At 55.6% G+C, this 24,877-nt stretch overlaps 2 protein-coding genes across 4 annotated transcripts in view; both read left to right on the top strand.

Moving 5' to 3' along the window:
* Positions 1-405: 405 nt before the first annotated feature.
* LOC144274265 (zinc finger protein 688-like) lies at positions 406-5,764 on the top strand. 2 transcript variants are annotated; one of them, XR_013347850.1, is made up of 5 exons: positions 406-617; positions 724-850; positions 1,869-1,982; positions 2,359-3,339; positions 4,691-5,764. XR_013347850.1 is itself a non-coding variant. In XM_077832929.1 (4 exons), exons 2-4 carry the CDS (start codon positions 724-726, stop codon positions 3,006-3,008), a joined length of 891 nt encoding a protein of 296 aa, XP_077689055.1. In that variant the 5' UTR covers positions 406-617; the 3' UTR covers positions 3,009-3,515. The 2 variants fall into 2 exon arrangements, 1 of the variants encoding a protein (XP_077689055.1); XM_077832929.1 differs by lacking the exon at positions 4,691-5,764 and having other exon boundaries at positions 2,359-3,515.
* Positions 5,765-13,037: 7,273 nt separating this feature from the next.
* Positions 13,038-24,877, top strand: part of LOC144274268 (uncharacterized) — a 31,656-nt gene continuing 19,816 nt past the window's right edge. Inside the window, exons 1-4 of one of the 2 annotated variants that reach the window (XM_077832933.1) lie at positions 13,038-13,251; positions 13,842-13,968; positions 14,530-14,643; positions 14,961-16,139. In XM_077832933.1, coding sequence (XP_077689059.1) covers positions 13,228-13,251; positions 13,842-13,968; positions 14,530-14,643; positions 14,961-16,139 — 1,444 coding nt within the window. In that variant the 5' untranslated portion in view covers positions 13,038-13,227. Of the gene's footprint in view, positions 13,252-13,841; positions 13,969-14,529; positions 14,644-14,960; positions 16,140-23,461; positions 23,874-24,586; positions 24,701-24,877 lie in introns of those variants that run through there. The other variant, XM_077832932.1, reaches the window with a different exon arrangement.

A 24,877-nucleotide genomic window follows, 5' to 3' on the forward strand; every position in this document is an offset into this window, starting at 1 on the left:
AATGCTGCCTCCAGCTGCTTCGCCCCCCGATCAGTCAATTTCCGCCCCCTGCGCAGACCCTGGCTACCCCCCTGCTCCGATTCGCCCCCTTTGCCCCTTTTTAACCCCTGTCAATAGCAATCCATAGAATCTTACAGGCTAATAAGGGCAGCGTGAAGGGCAGTGGCTTCAGCAGATGAACTGAGCATGCTCAGGACACAGTCAGACGCACATTCCTACCCAGAGCAATTTGCTACACTGCACCGCCAGCCCCCGGTGCGTGCGGGGCGGGGGCAGCCAGCCAGGGCCGTGCGGAACAGACCCATTGGCACGGCTGGGGGGGGATTCCCCCATTTCTGAAGCAGGAAACACCCCCCCCCCCCGGGGCAGGGCTGGGAAAACGGACCAGACTCCCAGCGCTGGAGCCTGACCCACTGGCCAGGGGCTGCTGTGAAGTACGAAGGGAAGCTGTCGGGATTCCTGTCCCCGTCCCCGGCTCGGAGCTCTGCTGCCCGTCTCAGCCTGTGGCTGGCAGGCGGGTGGGAAATGAGAAGACCCTGCCCCGCTCCGTGTGCTGGGGGGACAAGGAGCTCTCACCTTCTCCCACCCCCTGGAGCCTCCTGGCTGCTCTGAGCAGGGTGTGTGTCTGTGGGGGGGATTCTGCTTTTCTGGGCCTCCTCCCCCATGACTAGTGGGATTGTGGCTGGGGCAGCAGGCGCTGAGGGGGGACTCCTGTTGTTCCAGATGCCGGTGACCTTCGAGGAGGTGGCTGTGTATTTCACCCAGGGGCAGGGGGCTCTGCTGGACCCCGCTCAGAGAGCCCTCTACAGGGATGTCATGCAGGAGAATTACGAGACGGTGACCTCGCTGGGTAAGGGATTCCTGTGTCCTCAGCTATTATAAGCCGTAGGGTCTGCGTGTCTGACTCTGCTCAGTTGGATTTGGAAGGAATGGGTCTCAAAGGGAAGTGCTTCTCAACCGGGGCCCCTGTGGGGCCGCGACCAGGTTTCAGGGGGCTGCCATGCAGGGCCAGCATTAGATTTGTGGGGCCCAGGGCACAAAGTGGGAGCCCCACTGCATGGGGCTGAAGTTAAAGCCTGAGCAATTGAGCTTTGCAGGGCCCCATGGGGCATGGGACCCCGGGTATTTGCCCTGCTCCCGAATGCTGGTCCTGGCTTTTATAGGCAGACAAACGGTGTGGCAGAGGTGGGCTGTGGCGTTTTTATACCATGTCAGGGGGGCCTCAGAGAGAAGAAGGTTGAGACCCCCTGGTAGAGTCCACAGCTCCACTGTGAGAGATACGCTCTTCTCCATGCCCCCTTCAAGGGAACAGGGGAGGCAGAAACCCAATGGACAGGCTAATTCATCCCCATCTCTCCAGCTTTCAAGGGGCCAGAAGCAGGGGATTGCCCTGCCTGTGTTATTTCTCCTTCACACACCGTTCACCGGTCCTCTCGGGACGAGCTCCATCCATGGGGAGGGCTTTCGGTGCTGCAGGCTCAGGGGTGCTGGGACAATCTGTACAGTGGGGGGCTGAGAGCCACTGAACCAAACTGTAAACCCTGGATAGAATGGAAACCACTTCAAGCCGGGGGTCTGGCAGCTCCCCCAGCACCGCTAGATCCAGCACCGATGTGCTGGTTTGGAAATAGGCAGGAGTTTAACACCAGAGCTGCGTGTACCAGAAAGTCCCCCAGAGCGCATCTACCATGAGAACTCCTAGTGAGGGCATGACAACACCCCTCCCCCAGATATCTGCTGCTCACAAAGCGTCAGAGTTACCATAGTCCCATGTAGGCTCAGGTTAAAGTCAGGAAATGTTCTCTGTGACAAATACTCTACCAATTTTCCATGAGCCCTGAACTTGCCTGATTTCACCCCCTGTGCAGGATTCCCCATTCCCAAACCTGACCTGATCGCCTGGCTGGAACGAGGGGAAGAGCCATGGGTCCCGGATCTCCAGGCCGGTGAGGAAAGGGAGAGTCTGAGAGGCACCCGCACAGGTGAGGAGTCAGGGAAACTGAGACAGAAACATCTGGTGAGAGAAGGAAAAAGCTGGGACTCCTGAAATGTGCCATGAGCAAAAGCCCCCAGTTAGGTCTGCCCCATCTCACCCAGGTCAGGGCTGCAGTCAGCCCGTGTCATATTATGAAGGCAAATATCAGTCACAGCTTCCCACCTATCCTGTTAGCTGTCAGGAATTTCCTCCCTGACTTTCCTTCTTTGGGAGTGTTTGGGTGGGATGTGGAGGCAGAATCCAGTGTCTCCATCTCCCCAACTGTCACTGTGTTGTGTTTTCTCTCTTTGCTATTCCTCTTTCTGTCCTTTCTCCCCGGCAGAGGCAGTGACTCCTGTCTGTCTGGGTTCTCTCTCTCCCAGCAGGTGATAGGACAGTGAGTGAGAACAAGGAGGAGAATCAGCAGCAGGAAGTTCCTGGGAAATTGGAACCGCAGGAGACTTTTTTCAGAAGCGCCAAAGGGAATTTTTCCCAGGGCTTAGAACCAGGAAATGCCTGGGGAGATCAACACAGATCAGTGAGGCAGCTGGGAAACTGTCCCAGGAAGAAACTGGATGAATGCATTCAACGTGGCGGAGGATGCAAGGATCCCGAGGAAACCCCAGTCCAGCAGACAAGTCACAATGAAGTGAAACCTTACAAATGCCTTGACTGTGGGAAAAGATTCCTTTTCAGTGCAAACCTTATTATTCATCAGCAAACCCACACTGGAGAGAGACCTTACATATGCCTTGAGTGTGGGAAAAGTTTCAGTTTGAAATCAACGCTTAGCACACATCAGAAAATCCACTCAGGAGAGAAACCACATAAATGCCTGGACTGTGGGAAAGGCTTCATTCAGAAGTCGCAACATATTATACACCAGAGAGTACACACAGGAGAGAGACCATATAAATGCCTTGAGAGTGGGAAAAGCTTCATTAAGAGCTCAGCGCTTACCAAACATCAGATAATTCACAAGGGTGAGAGCAACCCTACGAATAGCTTGACTGCAGGAGAAGATTCAATTTGACTTCACACATCAGTGATCAACACAACAGAGACCTTGAATGTTGGGGAAGGTTCATTTGGTGCTCCCAGAGTATCAGGCATTTGCAGATCTGCACAGGGAAGAAACCTGTGAGATGTTCTCAGTGTGGAAAATGCTCCAAGTGGAGCTAACACCGTGTTGGACATCAGAGACTCCTCCACATAGCAGGGAAATTCTCTCAGGGCCTTGACCAAGGCTGGCCATGGTGACAAACCCATTTCCTCGTTCCCACACACATCAGGGGCGTTTGGCTCCCAAGGACCCAGCTGTCCATCACTGGGGTGAGGATCCAGCAGCAGCTGAGCATCAGCTGGTCAGTGACCCTCTGCTTCTGCCTGGTCTAAGCAAACCCCAGGCAGAGGAGGAAAAGTCTCGATCAACCCCTCCTCCCTGCTGCAGCCCTGGGTGTTGAGCTGATGAGCCGCAGGTGGGGGAAGGGAGAGAGAGAAACTCCTCCAGCACCTCCGTCTGCCTGGCTGAAGTCCGTCCCCCCCCCCCCCCCCCATGGGATCCCCCTGCCATGGAAATGAGGAGAAGGACACTTGGGCCAGGCCCCACCTTCACTCTAGACACCTGTCCCCACCCCCCATCTTCCACCAGCCCCTGGGCTGGGCTCCCCCACTTACCTGGAGCTGTTCCCTGCAGGGGGAGTGTCCCTGGGGACTGGTAACTCCTCCCCTCCCCAAATCACCCATGGCCCTGGGCTGTGGGAGATCAGAAGTTAAGGGACCAGGGTGATGGGTTCTGGGGAGGAAACTGGGGATTGAACGGTTGGGGCTGGGGGAGCGGGGTGCTGGGGTATCAAGTGTGTGGGGATTATGGGATAAGAGGCGAGGGAGAGCACAGGGGTAGCGAGGTGCTGCCTCTCCTCATTAACCCCCTCTGCCCCGTCTCCCTGCCCCCGCTGCATTCAGGCTGATTCCCACAAGGCCTTTTCTTGGAAGCCTGGATTTCTCACCTCTGCTACTGCAGTATCAGCCTCTGAGAGGGAAGCAATGTTGCCTAATGAATAGAGCACTGGCCTGGGACCCAGGAGACCTAAACTCTATTCCCAACTCTGCCAGCAGCTTGCGGGGTGACCTGAGACAAATCTGTGCCTTACAGAGGGGGAATAAATGGGGAGTGATAATATCAGCCTCCAAGCATCTGTCTAGGGCAGGAAAAGTGGTTGGGATTAGCTGGGGCATCTCCTTTGTTCCTCCACCCCTTTTTCTTGTCTAGACTGCCCCTGAGCAGTTTATTCCAATCTGCCATTAGCAAAGTGATTGTCAGAGTCACTAAGTGCCCCTTTGCAGTGAGATTGTCTCATTTCTAGACATCCTCACATTCCTCCACTTTATGGTGAAAAGCATTTAATTTTTGGTGCTGTTTCTCCCTTATACACCTGGATTCAATAGATTCTAAAAGAGCTGGAGCAGGGCTAGTAAAATAATGTGGTGTTTTACCTTCTGTGTTGTTTGAGAGGGACGGGGTGAGTCTGGAGGATTCTCTCCTGCCCCCATCAACCTCACTCATCTTCTTTGACAGAGCAGCCTCTACCCAAGCCATAGAGAGTTTATCCTTTTCCCTTTCTACCCCTCCCGCTTCATGTGTGTCATTTACCACAGTGTCCTTTGGCCGCCATGCTTCGGAATCACACTTTAATTTCTTTGATCCTCAATCAGGCACCTGAGGACTCAAGAAGAAAATGTCACAAAACCTGAAGGGGGAATTCAAATGAACCCCAAAGCACAAGTTTGAGCTTCAATCCCAGCCTCCATCTATTGGTAAAGTGGCATCTGGAGTTTTTCGAGCCAAATCCAGATCAAAAACTTCCTGTCTAGAAATGGTTAGGTTTGTCTTTTTTTCCTTTTTCTTTTATTATGATGATGCTAAAACTTTTGACAATAACACAGCCAAATAATGCGGTGGTGCTGAGTAAAGAAGGTTTGGCCTGTTCAGAAGGAAATGGGTAAAATTGTTCTTCAGATTTTGAGTCTTAAGATTCTCTGGGATTTCACTTCATGAATGGGAAAGTAGTTTGTAGCCCACCCTGGTTTGTGGGTTTTTCTCTTTTTGGTGAAGGCTGTTCTGTCACGTATTTTGACACTAAATTCGTTTGACAGGCTGTAGCTCAGATTTCTTGGGGACTTCAAAAGAGAAATGGTCATTTGCCAAAACAGTCCTTTCTGATTTTCTTTTCATATTTCCCTAGCCTTTGTCATTTTGTTCTTTGTTCATTTCTTGTTCTTTGAACAATGAAAATGATCAACATCTATCTGCAAAAACTCTTCAGGACGAGTGCTGGATATGCACTCTGAGAGTCAGAGATATGGAAGGAAGTGACTGCCTGATCCCTGCAGAGATGTGAGATACAATCAGGATGGGGAGAGGGTGGGTGGGTGGCCAGGGCCTTGAAAGGGCATTCTTTGCTCTTGCGAGGCTTTGAACTGTGAACTCACTGCATAAGTCCCAGAGAGAGGAAATGTCCTACGAGTGCTGGGTGAAGTCATCCTTGAACTCTAAAGGGCTACAAATTAAGCCCCAAGAGGACTGCTGTGGAGAGGTATCGGTGTCTCCCCATTGCTGAGAGGAGGAGGGAGGGCAAGTGCCTCTCTCATGGATTGAGTGGTTTTTCTACTAGCTTTAACTTGTTCCCCTTTCCCTGGGGGCCATGTGTGGCCGGAGCAGCAATGTGCTGGGCTGTGGCTGAAACGCACCATGCTGAGCTGGGCATTGGATTTTCGGGGTGTGCGGAATTCAGCTTTTATTTCTTGCTTTGAAAAGAATAAAGTAGAATTTAGTTTCTCAAACTCCCAATGTCCCTTGTCTTGAATAACATGGGCGAGGGGGAATGGTCTTTAATGGACTCACTCAGACGCTGTCTGGCTGTCACCTATTGACGCAGCTGGGGAAAAAGCTGGTATCATTCTGGGGCACAGTAACATGAGTGTTGTATGTAAGCTGCAGGAGGTCATTGTCCCACTCTGTTCGGCCCTGGCGAGACCAAAGCTGGAGTCCTGTGTCCAGTTCTGGGCACCACACTTCAGGAAAAATGAGGACAAATTGGATCAAGCCCCCAGGAGGGCAAAATAAAATGACCAGAGATCTAGAAAACCCAACCTGTGGAGGAAGATTTTAAAAAGTGGGTCTATTAGTCTTGAGAAAACCAGACTGGTGATGGTCTGCAGCCTTGCTAAGGGCTGTTATACAGAGACTGGGGATCAGTTGTGCTCCATGGCCACTGAAGGGAGGATGAGAAGTAAAAAATGTTAAACTGCAGCAAGGGAGATTTAGGTGCGAGATTAAGAAACTTTCTAACCATGTGGGTATTTAAGCTCTGAAATAGCTTCGAAGGGAGCTTGTGGAATCCCCAGCATGGGAGGTGGGTGGGTTGTTTCTTTTCTAAGCCTGTTATTTCACCATCCCTGAGCTCCTCACACTGCAGGTTCCGACTGTGATGTTTCCTCCAGATGTCCCAGACTGTGAATCTCCTTGTTACCCCCACCCCCACCCCCCCACCCCCAGCCTCAGCGCGAGGGAGACGTGCTTCTGCTGAACTGGGTGTCTGTTCCCTGTCACCTCCAGCCTTAGCTCCCCACGCAAACTCCCCAGGGCTCTGCCAGTCCTTACTTTGCCTGGCAGGTTCACACTAGACGTAACCTTTTCCTCCAGCCCCTCTGACGTGTCCTTCTGCAGTGTCCAGCCCCTCTCCACTGGACACGGAGAAATTCCCAGGTAAGCTGTCCCCAAAGGGACAATACCAGCTTGTTTGATTCAACTGAGGGTTGGCGCCAATATAACATCACAGCACTGAGATATAGTTTTAGTGAAAACAAACAGGAGTTTAGCAACGAAGCAATAAGACCAACAGGTTACACATACAAACACCAGGTATATCAGGATTCAGACGGTCTGAGTTTAACTTAACAAGTAAAATCCGTGGCTAAAGCATCTCCCAGAGTCACCAGCCATCATCGCTGGGATCCCTCTTTTCACGAATGTAAAACGTGCTCTCCTGTTTTGCTTCCTGAAGGATTGCAGGGTGCAGTTCTTGTTCCCCAGGTATAGTCCAGTAAACCGCTCAAGTGCTCTCTCCCGCACCCCCCTGTATTTGTTCTCCAGCGTGTTCTTTCTGTTGGTCTATATGCCAGTGGCTCTCAAACTTTCCCAACCATTGTATCCCTTTCAGGAGTCTGATTTGTCTTGCCTACCCCCAAGTTTCACCTCACTGAAAAACGACTTGCTTACCAAATAAGACAAAAATACACAAGTGTCACAGCCACCGCACTATTGCTGAAAAATTGCTTCCTTTCTCATTTGTACCTTTATAATTTTATAAAAGAAATCAATTGGAATATAAATATTGTACCTACATTTCAGTGTGTGGTCTATAGAGTGGTATAAACAAGTCATTGTATGAAATTTTAGTTTGTCCTGACTTCGATAGTGCTTTTTCTGTAGCCTGTTGTAAAATGAGGCAAATATCTAGATGAGTTGATGTCCCCCTGGAAGACCTCTGTGTACCCCAGGTGTACATGTACCCCCGTTTGAGAACCACTGCTATATGGAAACAGGACTTCAATTGTGTTCCTTACAATGCTTCATCTACCTATGAATTGTGGGAGAGAGATGAAAAGAAATCCCTCTTCTGGCAAAACCGGTTTGTCAGCCCCGACTGGATTCAGGCTTTAAAACAGTTTCTGGTATATAAATGTAGTTCCTTAAAGATCATCTGTCCACGCTTCTTTCAAGGATCATGAGGAACAGTGTGACATAAGCCTTTATTAGCGACTTCCCATGACCCGTTCTGGATAAATACTGTGAAAGCAATGCATGAGGAGTGGGTCAGGCCTGATAGGTGTTGTCCTCATAGAACAATGCACCCTTTTCCCCTCAACACTGGAGCTCTTAGTGTCATACCCATGGACAGCGGGTAACCCCCCCCCCGCCCCACCTTCGGGGAGCCTAGTGCCCTGGCTCCACCCCTTCTGTGAGAGGTCCTGCCTCTGGCAGCCCCCCTCACCCACCAGAGCCCTGAGTCCCCCCTCGCCCCCCCCACTCCCACCATGTGCTGGAGGAGGACCGGACCCAGCACCCGCCTGACCCCAGGCTGACCCAAGCACCAGCCCAAGCCGCTTGCCCAAGCCACCCTGAGGAGGGACACAGCAAGCAGTGGGAACCTCCAAGGGGGTGGAGGTGGAGTGGGCAAGAGGCAAGGAGGGACTCACAAGGCAGCACCTGGGCAGTGGGGGTCTCCGGGAAGGGGCGAAGCAGGGAGGGGAAGAGGCGGAGTGCACGTGGGACCACCACAGCCCAGGCGTCTGGTGGTGGCTAAGCCTGCTGCCCATGCTCAGACCAGAGCTGCTAATTCTTCAGCTTTTCAGACTCTTCTAGGGATTGGTGGGGAAAATGTTTCATCTGCAATGGAAATCCCCTCTGGCTGGCATTTCCCATTAGGGTTGCCAGGTGTCTGGTTTTTGACCAGAACGCCCAGTTGAAAAAGGACCCTGCCCGCTACGGTCAGCTCTGCCAACCAAGCTGGTAAAAGTCCGGTCGGCGGTGCTGCAGGGCTACGGCAGGCTCGTCCCTACCGGTCCTGGCACTGTGCTGTGCCCTGGAAGGGGCCAGCAGGTCCGGCTCCCAGGTGTGTGTGTGAGGGGGAGCATGAGGGTCTGTGCACTGCCCCTGCCATGGGCTGGGAGCTGGGGGGGCAGTGCCTGTGGGTGAGAGTGCACAGTTGTGCGCCCCCCCCCCCCCGTAGGAGCCAAATCTGCTGACCACTTCTGGGGTGCAGCGCGGAGCCAGGATACGATGAGGGGGAAATAGGGGACAATCCTGAGTGGGCAGAGCCACGGGGAGCTGCGGTCAGTGCCCACAGGGGGAGCCACTGGGAGATGGGCAGAGGGGATCCTTGGGAGGGGGGCAGACATGAAGGGGTTTAAATAGAGCCCAGGGCAGGTTCATGTGGACCAGCAAGTCAACCAGCAGAAGCCAGAGTCAAAGCTCTGACAGCTCCATGACCCGAGCCAGGGGAGCAGAGCTGGGAGCTCCGGCCCAGGTCTGGTGGCCAGGGAGCCTGGTGTGGAGACAAGACACCAGCTCTGACCAACTGCTCCCTGGGCCAGTCTGTTACCAGAGCGGATCACACACAGTGTCCCCTGCTCCCCGACACCCCTGGATCCTCTGGAACAACCTGGAGTCTCCCTAGAAACCCCCCTTCTCCCCCCGCCCCGGGATCTGCTCGTTTCCTTTCTGTCCCCCCATCGATCCTGTGGCTTCTGGGCAGGGCGTCTACATAGCGCTGGGAGAAGCTGGAGGAGCCCAGGGCAGGTGGGGCCTCAGGGGGCAGGGTCTGGGGCAGGGGGGCTGCAGCGCGGTGGGTTGATCGCTAGGACCCAGGAGCGGCTGGGGGGCGGCTCTGGGGGGAGGATCGCGGGGCTCAGGCCCGGCCGCAGGAAGTGACTCGCAGCCGCTGCGGGGACTCTGGCTCCCGGCGAGATCCCCGAGCCCCGGCGGCTGGTGCTGGGAGCCCGGAGCCCGGAGCCCGGGCTGCAGCCGGGAGAGGGGAACCTCCAGCCGGGCCCTGCCCGCTGCTCCCCGGGAGCCTCTCCCAGAGCAGAGCCCCCAGCCCGGCCCCTGCCCCGGGGGGGCCCCGCTCGGAGGGAAGGTAAGAGAGACCCGCCCCCCCCCCAGGGTCACCCCCGGGCTGCAGAGGGAGGAGGTGCAGGGGTATGTGTGGGCAGGCGGGGGGAACGGGATGGAGGGGGCAGGAGGCCGGTGATGGCGATGCGGGGGGTAGGGTGGGATGGGGGGCAGTGGTTGCTTGCACTGAAGGGAGGATGGGGCGATGCAGGGGAATCGGGAGGACCTATGGGGCTGAAGGGAAAGAGGCTGAAATAGAGGGAAGATGTGGGGGGGCACTGCGAGGGAAAGGGGGGGGGATGTGGGGAGACTGCCTGGGGAAGGGAGAGACAGAGGCAGGGAGAAGGCAGAGGGATGGGGAGAGATTCAAAGGCAACGCCTCCGCCCCACGAGACGGTGAGGGGCTGCCCTGCCCAACAGGCACTGGGAATTTTTTTTTTCTCCTGAAACTAGTCAAAGCAGTATTTGGGGTGATCAGGGGACTAACTCCGCCGGGCTCAGAAGCTACAAGGCAAATTTCCACTCCCCCTCCCCAATTTATTATTTTCAGACAAACCCGTGATTTTGGGAGGTCTGTCTCCTGAGTGTTTGGGGCTGCCCAGGGCCCTGGTCTGATTGCCGGGTAGGATTCAGATCTCAGCCACACCGGAGTCAGACCGGAGTCACTGCTGGCTCTGGCACGGGGTGAGTGTGGATGGGCCAATGGGATCAGCCTCTACCTGCCTGTCCCTGGGGGTTGCCGGAGCAGGACAGGGAGGCTCAGGCATTAGCTGCTGCCACCAGAGGGCTCCGGTTCTGGCTAAGGGAGAGGAGGAGGCGGCGGGTGTGTTTCTCTCCCTGCTCCTGTTATTACAGCCCTGGAGTTGAGCTCTCTGGGTCAGAAGCTGCTGCCTCCTCCATTTTGATCTGGGAGCCCAGACTGAGACGCTGCTTCTTATCCAGCAGAGTCTGAGCCTGGGAGAGACCTTCATCAAAGCCCCTTCCCTGCCCAGCCCCCGTGGGAACTTTCTCGGTGGCTGGACCCAGCCCCAGGGGCAGCCTCGGGCTCTGCTGACAGCCCCTGAGCTGGAGCCGGCAGGTGAGGCGAGAGACCCCCGGGGGACAGGGCTGGGGCCAGGCAGGAAAGTGACTCTGCACAAAGGGCCCCTTTCAGGGACCTGCTGGTGAGTTTGTACCGGAGGGGGGGGGCTCCACCTGTGCCTGCAGGTCCCAGCAGGACCAGTGCAAGGATGTTTTGCACCCTAGGTGAAACTTCCACCTTGTAGAGGCTGCTGCCGCCCGGCTCCCCCGCACTGAGCAGCACCCGGTTGCTGCTGCTCTCGGCGGGCCCCAGCTGAGCCTGGCCCCTTGCGTCTCCTCCGCCGCGGCGCCCTCCGCCCGCATCCTCCCGGGTGGCCACGGCGGCAGCAGCCGGGGAGCCTAAGAGGAGGAGTGGCCCCCGGGCAAGCGGGGGAGACTCCGAGGTGAAGAGGCTGCTTGACCCTGGCGCAGCGGCCCGAGCACTGGAGACTGACACGTACCTGCCCCTAAGCAAGAGTGTAAAACAAAATGTTTGGGCGCCGCTTTTTGGCGCCCCCAAATCTTGGTGCTCTAGGGAGCCGCCTAGTTCGCCTAGTGGTTACACTGGCCCTGGGTCCCAGAGCTGTTGCCCTCACACAGCCAGGTTCAAACCGATCAGTCTACTGAAGAGCAAATGGCCATGTAAATGGGGCAGAATCAGTTCTCCCGGATAGAGGGAAGGGGAGAGAGGGATGGTGATAGAAACAGAGAGTGACCAGACTGAAAGGGGCAGCAGGAGCAGTAAGTGGGGAGGGAGGTTCTCAGGTCCCAGCCCTGCCCAGATCCATTCCCTGCACCCCCTGGGCAGACTTCCTCTCCTGGGAACAAGAGGAGGAGCTGGGAGAGGAAAAGCCAGGTCCTGTCTCTCTTGAATCACTGGGCTGCTCGGAGCCTGGGGGGATGTGCTGCCTTTGGGGACAGTGTCAGGGGGAATCCCCCAAACTGGCTCCTTTGATTCTGCTCTTTTTCTAGCATTCGCCTCAGGGATGCTTTTACTGAGAGAGTTTAAAAGTGCCCTGGTGGGTTTAGTTCTGCTGGGAGGGGCCTGGTCTGAGGAGTAATAAACTAACCAGTTGTCTTCCTAGCATGGCAGAGTCCAGAGTGTCTGTCTGCAGGGAGATACTCCTGAGGGCATTATGCACCAAGAAATTAAAAGTTTTGTGCACAGTATTTTAAAATTCTGCAATTTTTTGGGGTCAAATAAATGAGGAAGCTCCAGCATGGGCATTAGGGAGCACAGGCCATTGGCTGCACAGAGGTGGGAGATCACTGTGCAGCTCCGCGCTTCCAGTACACGGACTCAGTGGTGAGGCTGCACCCAACCCTGACACAGCGCAAGGACTGGGCCTGCCCCAGAAACACCCCAGAGCCCTGCCCCCCATGCCAGGTGCACCAGGTGTGGGCAGGCAGGCTCAGCAAGGCAGGATCCCAGTGGGGAGGGTCTTGGTGTTGGAGGAATCCAGGTGTGGTTTGAGAGGGTCCTGTGTGGAGCAATCTGGGTGGCTCCGTGAGGGATCCATGTGAGGGGGGGATCTGGATGCACAGGGGCTTGTTTGGGGTTTATGGGTGGAACGGTAATGGGACTCCGCAGGGGGGTCCAGGTGAAGGTGGTTAGGGCTCAGCAGGGTGGGGTCTGGATGTGGGTGGGGGATAAATCTCAGCAAGGAGGTCTGAATGTGTGGGGGATATAGAGCTCAGCCAGGGGGTCTGGGTGTGGGAGGCTTAATGGGGGCATCCAGATGCTGGGGAGTGGGGCTCAGTGTGGTTGCAATCCAGGTGCATCTAGTTGGGGGTAGGTAGGGTGGGGATCTGGGTGCGGGTGGCTCCTTGGGGTGGTCAAAGTGCAGGAGGAGTGGAGCTTGTCGGGCTGGGTGCGGAGGTGGGCAAGGCTCGGTGGAAGAGTCTGGCTGTGAGGGGGTCTGGATGCATGGGGGTTGGGTGGATGCGGGACCAGCTCCCTGTACAGTCATCCCTTCCCCTGCAGCTGAGGAGCGATGGGTGCAGGAAGTGTGGGTGGGAGGGTGAGTTCGCAGAGCTTCCTACATCAGAGGAGAAATCTGGGGGTGCGTCTGACATGGCCTCAGGTGCCGTGCTGGAGAATAGGAAGTCCCGTCTTCTCCAGCCCAGCCAGGACTAACAGCTAAGCCCAACGCAGGGTAGGAGCCACCCTACCCGCCCCGCAGTGATTTACCTCTCTGCCAGCTGCCCTGTGCACCAGAAACATACTGCTGGGGAGGGTCGCATGACTGCTTTTGTCGCTTCCCTTTGCTTCCCCATCAGAAAGTAATTTTTCTGCAGGGAAACAAAAATATACGGGGGACATAAATTCTGCGCATGCGCAGTTGCACAGAATTCCCCCAGGAGTAAGGGAGACAGCCTGTGGGGGAATTGGGGTTTGAAATGGACTCAAGCCCTTTCTGTAACCTCCCCAATCTCCCCTCTCACCCTGACAGGCTGGAGAATCACATCCAGGTTTCAGTCCAGATCGGCCTGTATTCCCACGGGAGAGAGAAGGGAAATGGCTGTGTTGGAGCCAGATCAGGTAGGAGATTTTCAGGGAGCTGAAGGGAGGGTTGTTGTGGAGGGGGAGGGGCAGGAAACACACAGTGTGAGGCAGGGAGGGAGGGGATAGGGTGTGATAAACCTGCTGGGACAGGTTCACCCTGGGCCTGATTTTCCAAACCAGCCCATTGCGGGGGTGGGGACACCCCCCCCCCCCCATTTCTGAACCAGGAAACCCCCCCAGGGCAGGACTGGGAAAACTGAACAGACTCCCAGTGCTGGACCCTGAACCCGTTAGCCAGAGGCTACTGTGAAATACAAAGGGAAGCTGTCAGGATTCCTGTCCCCCGCTCAGAGCTCTGCTTCCTGTATCAACCTCTGGCTTAGCAGGTGGATGGTAAATGAGAAGGCCCTGCTCTCCTCCATCTGCTGGAAGGGACAAGGAGCTCTCAGTTTCTCCCCACCCCCTGAAGCCACCTGGCTGCTCTGAGCACGGTTGGGGTGGGATTCTGCCACTGTTGTCCTCCCAGAGCTTCCAAGATGTTGCTTTTTTCTTCTTCCTTTCCTGTGTGACTAGTGGGATTGCAGCTGGGGCAGCAGGTTCTGAGTGGGGGACTCTTGTTGTTTCAGATGCTGGTGACCTTCGAGGAGGTGGCTGTGTATTTCACTGAGGGGCAGGGGGCTCTGCTGGACCCCGGTCAGAGAACCCTCTACAGGGACGTCATGCAGGAGAACTACGAGACGGTGACCTTCCTGGGTAAGAGATTCCCGTCCCCTCAGTTATTAGAAAGTTTTGGGCCTGCATTTCTGACTCTGGTCAGGTTCTTCCCTGGTCAGTTAGATTGGAGGGGCATGGGTTCCATAATGCACAGCTTCTGTGTGAGAGAGACTTGCATCTCCAAACCCCCTTCAATGGGACCAGGATGCCAAAACCTAATGGACGTGCTAAACCATCCAAACCCATCCCCCAGCTTTCAAGGGGATAGAAACTGTGTATTGTCCTGTCTGTATTGTTTCTCGGTTGCACACACAATCCCTGGTCACCTCCCTTCTTGGGAATAACTCCAGCCATGGGGAGGGCTCTGGGCTCTGTAGGGGTTTAACTCCTGGGAACTCCTAGTGAGGGCGTAATAATTCTCCCCACCTCCTCAGACATCTGCCTCTCCCAAGAGGGCTCATCTATGTTCCCATCCCCTTGGATTCCAAATTTTCTCAGCACAGCACGGGAACAGGTTCAATTCATAGAATGCCCTTTGTGACAGACACTCTCCCAATCCTCCATGCACCCTGATCTGGGCTGATTTCACCCCCTGTGCAGGATTTCCCATTCCCAAACCTGACCTGATTGCCCGGCTGGAACGAGGGGAAGAGCCGTGGATCCCCGATCTCCAGGCCTGTGAGAAAAGAGAGATACCAAGAGGCACTCACACAGGTGAGGACTCAGTGAAACTGACAGCGAAATGATCTGGCGAGTGAAGGAAAAAGTTGATAAACCCAAAAATGTGCTATGAGCGAGCGCCCTTAGTTCTGCCTCGTCTCAGCCAAGGCAGGAATGTAGTCGGCAGATATCGCTCACGGCTTTCCGCCTGTCCTGTTAGCTGCAGGAGTTTCCTTCCCAACTTTCCTTCCCTGTGAGTGTTTGGGTGGGAAGTAGAGGTAGAATCCAATTGCTCAGTCTTTACGGCGTTAGCGTGTTGGGTTTTTCCTTTGAGCTATTCCTCTTTCTCCTGGAGTGTCTCTCTCTCCCAGCAGGTGATCAGAGAGTGAGTGAGAACGAGGAGGGGAATCATCATGAGCATGTTCCTGGGGAAGTGAAATCACAGGGGACCTTTGTGGGAAGAGCTGAAGGGAATTTATCCCAGTGCTTGGAAGAGGGAGAAGCCTGGGGAAATTGGCACGGGTCAGAGAGGCTGCTGGAAAACCATGCAAAGAAGAAAGTGGATGAATCTATTATATATGGGGGAGGAGAAAAGGATCCCATAGCTCAGCAGAGAAATCCCCAGGAAGAGAAACCCTACTACTGCCTCCAGTGTGGGGAACAATTCATTCTGAGATCACACCTTGTTACACATCAAACAATCCATACTGGAGAGAAACCCCATAAGTGCCTGGACTGCGGGAAAAGTTTTAGCCGTAGCTCACACCTCGTTGGACATTGGAGGACCCACACAGGGGAGCGACCCTATAAATGCCTCGACTGTGGGAAAAGTTTCATTGAGAGCTCACACCTTATTAGACATCAGAGGATTCATACTGGAGATAAACCACATCAGTGCCTGCACTGTGGGAAAAGTTTCATTCAGAAAACAGACCTTATATCACATCAGACAATCCACACAGGAGAGAAGCCCTATAAATGTTTGGACTGTGGGAAAAGCTTCAATAACCGCTCAAACCTTACTAAACATCGGCAAATCCACACAAGAGAGAGACCCTATAAATGCCTGGACTGTGGGGAAAGTTTCAGCCACAAATCAGACCTTAATGAACACTGGAGAATCCAGAGGGGAGAAAGACCCTATAAATGCCTTGATTGTGGGAAAAGTTTCACACAGAGATCAGGCCTTGTTACACATCAGAGAATCCACACAGGCGAGAAACCCTATAAGTGCTTGGACTGTGGGAAAAGTTTCACACACAGATCAGCCCGTAATAGACATCAGACAATACACACAGGAGAGAGACCCCATGAGTGCTTGGAGTGTGGGAAAAATTTCAGACGGAGATCAGCCCTTATTACACATCAGGCAACCCACACAGGCGAGAGACCCCATAAGTGCTTGGACTGTGGGAAAAGTTTCCCACACAGATCATCTCTTATTAGACACCAGGCGAGCCACACGGGAAAAAGACCTTATAAATGCCTTGACTGTGGGAAAAGTTTCATGCACAGATCAAACCTTATCTTACATCAGAGAATCCACACAGGCTATAAACCTCATGAATGCCTTGCTTGTGGGAAAAGCTTCAGTAAGAGCTCAAACCTCACTAAACATCGGAGAACCCACAAGGGTGAGAGCAACCCTACGAATAGCTTGACTGTGGGAAAAGATTCAATCCAAGCTCACACTTCAGCGATCAACACAACAGTGGGACCTTGAATGTTGGGGAAGCTTCATTTGGTGCTTCCATGGTTCAGGCATCTGCAAATCCGCACAGGGAAGAAACCTCTGAGATGTTCTCAGTGTGGAAAATGCTCCAAGTGGAGCTAACACCATGTTGGACATCAGAGATTCCTCCACACAGCCGGGAAATTCTCTGAATGCTCTGACTGGGGCTGGCCACAGTGACAAACCCATTTCCTCATTCCCACACACATCAGGGGTATTTGCCTCCCAAATATCTAGCTGCGCATCCCTGGGGTAAGGATCCAGCAGCAGCCGAGCAACAGCTGGTCAGTGACCCTCTGGCTCTGCCTGGTCTAAGCAAACCCCAGGCAGAGAAGAAGCCACGATCAGCCCCTCCTCCCTGCTGCAGCCCTGGCTGCTGAGCTGATGGGCCAAAGGTGGGGGAAGGAAGAGAAAGAGAGAAACTCCTCCAGATGGTCCCTCTGCCTGGCTGAAGTTCCCTTCTAGAAACAAGAAAATTACTACAAAAATAGTAAAATCCTATGTACAAGAATAAAACACAATCTTCCTGGAAAGTTTGGACAGCACAGTGCTAAGTATGAGAAGACCGCAGAAGCTCTGACTCGGACCCTGTGGGGTGAGAAGGAACTGACGATGCGGTCAGTCTGTCCCGCCCCTTATCGCCTGGGGTGGACCCACAAGGTGGTACAAGGGCACGTGCGTGGACCAGTGGACACTCCTACTTTGAAAAGCTCCAGCTCCGGGCCCAGAGTATGTGCATAATCCTCCTGGAGTACAATAGGGACCATCACTCGAAGAGGAAAGACTAGGCTAGGGCACATGTTCACTGTAGACACTTGTCCCCACCCTCCATCTTCCACCAGCCCTTGGGCTGGGCTGCCCCACTTACCTGGGCTGTTCCATGCAGGGGGAGTGTCCCTGGGGGCTGGTAACTCCTCCCCTCCCCAGGGCGCTGGGATTAAAGGTTAAGGGACGAGGAGGTATTTTGGAAGGAAACTAGACATTGAAAGGTTGAGGCTGGTGGAGCTGGGTGCTGGGCTATCGAGTGTTTGGGGATCATGGGATAAGAGGCGAGGGAGAGCACAGGGGTAGAGAGGTGCTGCCTCTCCTCACTCACCCCCTCTGCCCCTTCTCCCTGCCCTGTCTGCATTCAGACAGCAGCACTGGGAGGGACTGATTTTCACAGCCTTTTGTGGGAGGCCTGGAGATCCCACCTGTGTAGCATCAGCCTCGGAGGTTCTCTCTGTGGTCGGAAGTGCGGTTGGGATTAGCCAGCGCATCTCTGTGACCCTCCACCAGATTCCTCCGGGGCTACGAGGGCGAGAGAGGTGACGGGACCCGGGCTGGGTTTGGGGAGAGGCACCCTGAGACAGGGCCAAGCCGCCGCAGCTGGGTCCGGGCCAGGTTCAGGTCCGGGCCGGGCTGCTGCGGCTGGGTCCTGGCTACGCCCTGCCGCCGCGGCCGGCATTGGGCCAGGGTAGGGATGCCCTGGCCACGGCATAGCTGGGGCCGAGGGGCCACCCCAACAGGTCTGGGCTGTGGTATAGTTGGGGCCGAGGGAGGGGCACCACGGCAGGTCCCCCGGCGGGTTCCCTGAGCACCTGCGCAGAGCGAAATAGGCTGTTTTAGTTTCTGTGCTATTTCAGGGCGATGGGGTGAGCCCGAGAGATTCCCTCCTTCCCCCAGCACCGTCACCTTCCACTCTCCACACAGCAGCCTCTATCCCAGCAATAGAGAGTTTTATCCTGTCCCCGTTCTACCCCTCCACCTCCTAAGGTGTCACTTACCACCGTGTCTCTGGCTCTCCATGACGGAAAGTGTCCGAATCCAAATGAATCTGAAGGCACGTTTTGACCTTTCTAATCTTATAGCCTGGTTTCCGTCTCTTGGTAAAATTAGGGTTAGGGTTAGGGTTAGGGTTAGGGCCAGGTTCAGGTCTGGGCCGGGCTGCTGCGGCTGGGTCCTGGCTACGCCCTGCCGCCGCGGCCGGCATTGGGCCAGGGTAGGGATGCCCTGGCCACGGCATAGCTGGGGCCGAGGGGCCACCCCAGCAGGTCTGGGCTGTGGTATAGTTGGGGCCGAGGGAGGGGCACCACGGCAGGTCCCCCGGCGGGTTCCCTGAGCACCTGCGCAGAGCGAAATAGGCTGTTTTAGTTTCTGTGCTATTTCAGGGCGATGGGGTGAGCCCGAGAGATTCCCTCCTTCCCCCAGCACCGTCACCTTCCACTCTCCACACAGCAGCCTCTATCCCAGCAATAGAGAGTTTTATCCTGTCCCCGTTCTACCCCTCCACCTCCTAAGGTGTCACTTACCACCGTGTCTCTGGCTCTCCATGACGGAAAGTGTCCGAATCCAAATGAATCTGAAGGCACGTTTTGACCTTTCTAATCTTATAGCCTGGTTTCCGTCTCTTGGTAAAATTGCTCCCAGTTGTTGTCTGGGCTGGTCCAGATCATTTTTAGGTGGGAAGCTGCTTTGTTTTTATTATGATAACCCTAAAACTTGTGAAACTAACATGACCAAATAATGAGGCAAGAAGTAAAGCAGGTTTAGCCACCTTAGAAGAAAATGGGTAAATATATTGTCCTGATTTTGAATCTGAAGATTCTCTGAGATTTCACTTTATGAACATGCTTTATAGCCCACCCTGTATTGTGGGTTTTTCTCTCTTCCCGACCACCGTTTGGTCACACATTTTGATATTAGTTTAGCTTGACAAGATGTAGCTCAGATTTATTGAGGAAATCACAACACAAATGGTCCTTTGCCAGAATAGTCCTTTTCAATTGTATTTTGACCTTTTTCTACCCTTTGTCATGGGATTTTTGTGCTGTTAGAACAATGACAATTATCCATATCTGCACAAACACTGAGAGTTAGCACTAGATTTACACTCGGAGGCAGAGACTGAAACAGGGAATGAAGATACTGCCTGATCCCCGCAGAGATGTGAGATACTGTCAGGGAGAAGGCGGGGAGAACAGAGCTGGGAAATGGCTGGCTTTCCTCCTAAAAGTCAGATGGCTGAGGCTGAGAACTGTGAACTCGCTGCATCAGAGCCAGAGAGAGACTAGACGTAGCCTGAGTGTTGTGTGAAGCTGTTCCTGAAATCTAAATGGCTCTTGTTTTACACAGTGTTTCTTTTGTCTTTGTTTTGTTCTTCTAATAAAGTTCTGTTTTTTAAGAATCTGATTGCATTCTTATGGTCCTAAGAAACCCAAGCTGGTCTGTGCTCAACTTGTTTATTCTCAAGCCTCCCCAGGAAAGGGGGTGTAAGGGCTTGGGGGGATAACTGGGGGAAGAGGAACTCCAAGTGGTCCTTTTCCCTGGTTCTTTGTTAGAGCACTTGGTGGTGGCAGCGTTTTACCTAATCCAAGGGCAAAGACTTTGTGCCTTGGGGAAGTTTTAACCTAAGCTGGTAGAAATAAGCTTAGGGGGTCTTTCATGTGGGTCCCTACATCTGTACCCTAGAGTTCAGAGTGGGGAAGGAAACTTGACAGCTCTGAACGACACCCCAAGAAAAATGATGGGGGAGGGGGCAGCGTCTCCCTATTGCTGAGATGCCAAGGTAGGATGCAAGCAAGAAGGGAGCCGGGGATGTCAACTGACCTGGGCAGCCTTGAAGCCAGACCGACCCCCATCACTGAGGCCAGAGGGAGATGAGGAGCCTGAGAGCCCTGCTGTTCACCCCCTTCCCATCTGCCACAGTGTCCTGAGTGGGGATGACAGAGATTGTCTCTGCCCCAATCACCCCACACTCATCCCTCTGACCTGAGCTCTTTGGATTCCCTGCTCTCAGGGTATTTCCTTTTGTGACAGGCTCCCAGAATCCCTCATGGCTTCTCAGCACTTTTCTCCCAATGTGTAGATGTTGCTCTGTTGCCGGTCCGTGGGGGAGTTGGGTGGAGCAACGGGCTGGGACTGAACTGAGCTGGGCTAGGGGTGGGGAAAGGAGTCTGCCTTTTGCTTGTCTGTTTAAATAATAAAGTAGAGTTTAGTTTCTTCCACTCCCCGTGTCCTTTGTGTTGCATGAAATGGCTGCCAACTGCAGAGGTAAGGTGAAAGGTTAAAGCAATCCAGACGTGGTCTGGAATGGAAATGCACAGTGAGGTCACCCAACCAACCTCACCCCTGCCCTGTCACAGGCTCCTCAAACTTCCCTTAGAGATAAAACTCTCTGAAATCTCGTGTCCCTCTCCCTGACCCCAGTACAAATCAGGACCAGTCTGACTGGGTCATGGGGCTCATCCTCCACTCCCTCCCCCTGGCGCTAGTCAGGAGTAATCCCACTGGAGTCACGTGACTTGTCTACACCAGTGTGAGGTTGTTGTGAGAAGAGAATCAGACCATTGGCCTCTAGGTCTATTTGCAGGAGACACACTCACACGTTGTGCTAAAGCGATTCTGATCGCTGAGCTGGGTTTCCCAAACCCCTGTTCTCTCAGCCTTACCACCGGTGTTCCCTCTAATTTTTCCCACCCATGTGCAGAATGAATTTTGTTATGTGCACCTATATGGAGGTGATGTGTGACACATCACCTTCATATCGGTGCACATAACAAAATGCATGTGGTGGGGGTGGGGCCAAGGAATTCAGTGTGGGGGAGGGGCTCAGGGCTGGGGCAGAGGGTTGGGGTGCAGGGGTGTGAGGTCTCCAGCTGGGGGTGCAGGCTCTGGGGTGGGGCCGGGGATGAGGGCCTCCGGGCTGGGGCAGAGGGTTGGGTGGGGTGGAGGGCTCCGGCTGGGGGTATGGGCTTGGGTGGGGCTGGGGATGAGGGGTTTGGGATGCAGGAGAGTGCTCCGGGGCTACGTCAGGGATAGAGGACTCCCCCCAGCTCTGTCTCCTCACAGCAGTACCTGGGCTTGTGTGGGAGGGGCGCTTCTCCCTGCTGCGGTAGCTCCGGGGCTGGAGCCACAGGATAGGCTCCCCACACCTGGCCCTCGCAGGTCCAGGCTGGGGCTAGGTTCAGGGAGGGGCGTCCCGACCGTGGCTAGGTCTGGGCCAGGCCAACACGGCTGGGTCTAGGCTGGGCTACCCCGGCCGCAACTGGCTTCAGGCCGGGCTGCCCCAGCCCTGGCTGGCTCCAAGCCGGGCCATCTGGGTTCCGTTTGCACTGCCCCAGCTGAGGCTGGCTCCAGGCTGAGCCGCCTGGGTTCGGGCTTGGCTGGGCCACGCTGCCGTGGCTGGGTCCAGGCCGGGCCACCCAGGTTTGGGACTGGGCCGGGCCACCGCAGCTGTGTTGAGGCTGCGGCTGGCTCTGGGCCGGGCCGCCCTGGCCGTGGCTGGCCCTGGGCCAGGCCCCCCCCAGCTGGTTCCGGGCCACGCTGTGGTGCCCCACCCTCACCTGGGTCCAGGCCGGGCCACCAAGGTTCATGGCTGGACCATGCTGCCCAGGTTCGGGGCTGGGCCAGGCTGCCGCAGCTGGGGCTGGGCCAGGGTAGGTGCAGCACTGATAATGAGAAGAAAAGGAGGAAAAATCCGAGAAGATTTACACAAATTGGCAACAGGAAAAAAGCAAAATCAGAAAGGTTTCCTACCACGTGGGTATTTAAAGGAAAAATAAGTGATCTTTATGCAGAGATTATATTAGTAATCCTTCAACAGAGAGAAAGTGATCAACATCTGGGAGGGTGCAGTAAAATTCAGTCAGGGATAAAGGGGAACATGTGTACCACAGTCAGGGCCGTCCTTCGGCATACACAGCAGACATAGCTGCGTAGGGCACCATGAAATTTGGGACCCCAACTGCCAAACTGCTCAATATCAGGACAGTCCCAATTTTATCGGGACATCTAGTCACCCTATTGGGCCATAGGCGTGGGAACTAGTGATGCAGGGGGTGCTGCAGCACCCTCAGGTTTTAGCCAGGGCATCACTGCTGGATCCCCGCTTCCTGTTTCCTGGCCTGCCGGCACCCCACTGCCAGCCCACCAGTGCAAGGCTCCCAGCTGCTGGCCCCCCTCTCCTGGGTCCCCTCTGCCAACTTGGGGAGGGGGGGCGGACAGGGGTAAGGGCACTGACTTTCAGCACCCCCACTATTCAAAGTGTTCCCTCAACACTGGCTGGGGCTCTGAAGTGCCAAGCCCAAGAGGTGCCGGGGCTCTGAACTGCCAGGCCCAGAGGTACGGGGGCTATGAACTGCCAAGCCTAGAGGTGCTGTCTGGGGCCCACCCCTGGGAAGCCCTGGCACAAATTAAACACTTGAAAAACGACATTCCTATGTCTAGGGTGAGGTGTCACACAGAGTCAGTGTCCCCGAGAAATGTGTCTTCTGCTGCTAGGGCTCTGAGCAGCCTCTCTAGGACCAGGACCTCTCACCCCCACGTGCTTGAGGATATTGGGGACTCTCTGGAACAATCCCCAATTTCCATTAGAAACGCCCCTTCTCCCCCCTCCCTGGGGTCTGGATGGATCCGTTCTGTCCAGTCACTAACAGGGTGGCTTCTATGCACGATGCCCCCTTAGTACAGGGAAAAGCTGCCGGAGCCCTGGGTAGGTTGGGCCTCAAGGGGGCAGGCTCTGGGGCAGAGCGCTGCAGCGCGGTGGGTTGATCGCTAGGACCCAGGAGGAGCTGGGGGGCGGCTCTGGGGGGAGGATCGCGGGGCTCAGGCCCGGCCGCAGGAAGTGACTCGCAGCCGCTGCGGGGACTCTGGCTCCCGGCGAGATCCCCGAGCCCCGGCGGCTGGTGCTGGGAGCCCGGAGCCCGGGCTGCAGCCGGGAGAGGGGAACCTCCAGCCGGGCCCTGCCCGCTGCTCCCCGGGAGCCTCTCCCAGGGCAGAGCCCCCAGCCCGGCCAGGGCCCCTTCCCGGCCCGGCCCCTGCCCCGGGGGCCCCCGCTCGGGGGGAAGGTAAGAGAGACCCGCCCCCCCCGTCACCCCCGGGCTGCAGGGGGCGGGTTTGGCCCCGGGCTGCTCCCCGCGGAGCCGGCTGCGATTCCCTGCCCCGGGCCCGGGAAAGCTGCCGCCAGCCCCCGGTGTGTGCGGGGCGGGGGGAACCAGCCCGCGCCGTGCAGAACAGGCCCATTGGCACGGCTGGGGGGGGGGGGGGGATTCCCCCTTTTCTGAAGCAGGAAACACCCCCCCCCCCGGGCAGGGCTGGGAAAACGGACCAGACTCCCAGTGCTGGAGCCTGACCCACTGGCCAGGGGCTGCTGTGAAATACGAAGGGGAGCTGTGGGGATTCCTGTCCCGGTCCCCGGCTCGGAGCTCTGCTTCCCGTGTCAGCCTGTGGCTGGCAGGCGGGTGGGAAATGAGAAGACCCTGCCCCGCTCCGTGTGCTGGGGGGACAAGGAGCTCTCACCTTCTCCCACCCCCTGGAGCCTCCTGGCTGCTCTGAGCAGGGTGTGTGTCTGTGGGGGGGATTCTGCTTTTCTGGGCCTCCTCCCCCATGACTAGTGGGATTGTGGCTGGGGCAGCAGGCCCTGAGGGGGGACTCTTGTTGTTTCAGATGCCGGTGACCTTCGAGGAGGTGGCTGTGTATTTCACCCAGGGGCAGGGGGCTCTGCTGGACCCCGCTCAGAGAGCCCTCTACAGGGATGTCATGCAGGAGAATTACGAGACGGTGACTTCGCTGGGTAAGGGATTCCTGTGTCCTCAGCTATTATAAGCCGTAGGGTCTGCGTGTCTGACTCTGCTCAGTTGGATTTGGAAGGAATGGGTCTCAAAGTGAAGTGCTTCTCAACCAGGGCCCCTGTGGGTCCGCAACCAGGTTTCAGGGGGGCCGCCATGCAGGGCCGGCGTTAGATTTGTGGGGCCCAGGGCACAAAGTGGGAGCCCCATTGCATGGGGCTGGAGCTAAAGCCTGAAGAACTGAGCTTTGCGGGGTTCACCGGTCCTCTTGGGACGAGCTCCATCCATGGGGAGGGCTTTCGGTGCTGCAGGCTCAGGGGTGCTGGGACAATTTGTACAGTGGGGGGCTGAGACCCACTGAACCAAACTGTAAACCCTGGATAGAATGGAAACCACTTCAAGCCAGGGGGTGCAGTAGCTCCCCCAGCACCGCTAGATCCAGCACCGATGTGCTGGTTTGGAAATAGGCAGGAGCTTAACACCAGAGCTGCGTGTACCAGAAAGTCCCCCAGAGCTCATCTACCCTGAGAACTCCTAGTGAGTGCGTGAGAACACTCCCCCACCCCACCTCCCCACCCCACATGCCTGCTCCTTCGAAAGGGTCGGAGTTACCACAGTCCCATGTAGGCTCAGCTTAATTCAGGGAATGTTCCTTCTGACAAATACTCTACCAATGCTCCATGCGCCCTGAGCTTCCCTGATTTCACCCCCTGTGCAGGATTCCCCATTCCCAAACCTGACCTGATCGCCTGGCTGGAACGAGGGGAAGAGCCATGGGTCCCGGATCTCCAGGCTGGTGAGGAAAGGGAGAGTCTGAGAGGCACCCGCACAGGTGAGGAGTCAGGGAAACTGAGACAGAAACATCCGATGAGAGAAGGAAAAAGCTGGGATTCCTGAAATGTGCCGTGAGCAAAAGCCCCCAGTTCTGCCCCATCTCACCCAGGTCAGGGCTGCAGTCAGCCCGTGTCATATTATGAAGGCAAATATCAGTCACAGCTTCCCACCTATC

This window comes from Eretmochelys imbricata, chromosome 14, assembly GCF_965152235.1.
Source record: "Eretmochelys imbricata isolate rEreImb1 chromosome 14, rEreImb1.hap1, whole genome shotgun sequence".
NCBI classification, from domain to species: Eukaryota; Metazoa; Chordata; order Testudines; family Cheloniidae; genus Eretmochelys; species Eretmochelys imbricata.

Bases quoted from the DNA above. Each gene is read 5' to 3' on its own strand.
- LOC144274265 (XM_077832929.1), top strand. From the start codon at position 724: ATGCCGGTGACCTTCGAGGAGGTGGCTGTGTATTTCACCCAGGGGCAG. The intron at 851-1,868 runs GTAAGGGATTCC...CCCCCTGTGCAG, and splicing joins CGAGACGGTGACCTCGCTGG to GATTCCCCATTCCCAAACCT. The intron at 1,983-2,358 runs GTGAGGAGTCAG...TCTCTCTCCCAG, and splicing joins TCTGAGAGGCACCCGCACAG to CAGGTGATAGGACAGTGAGT.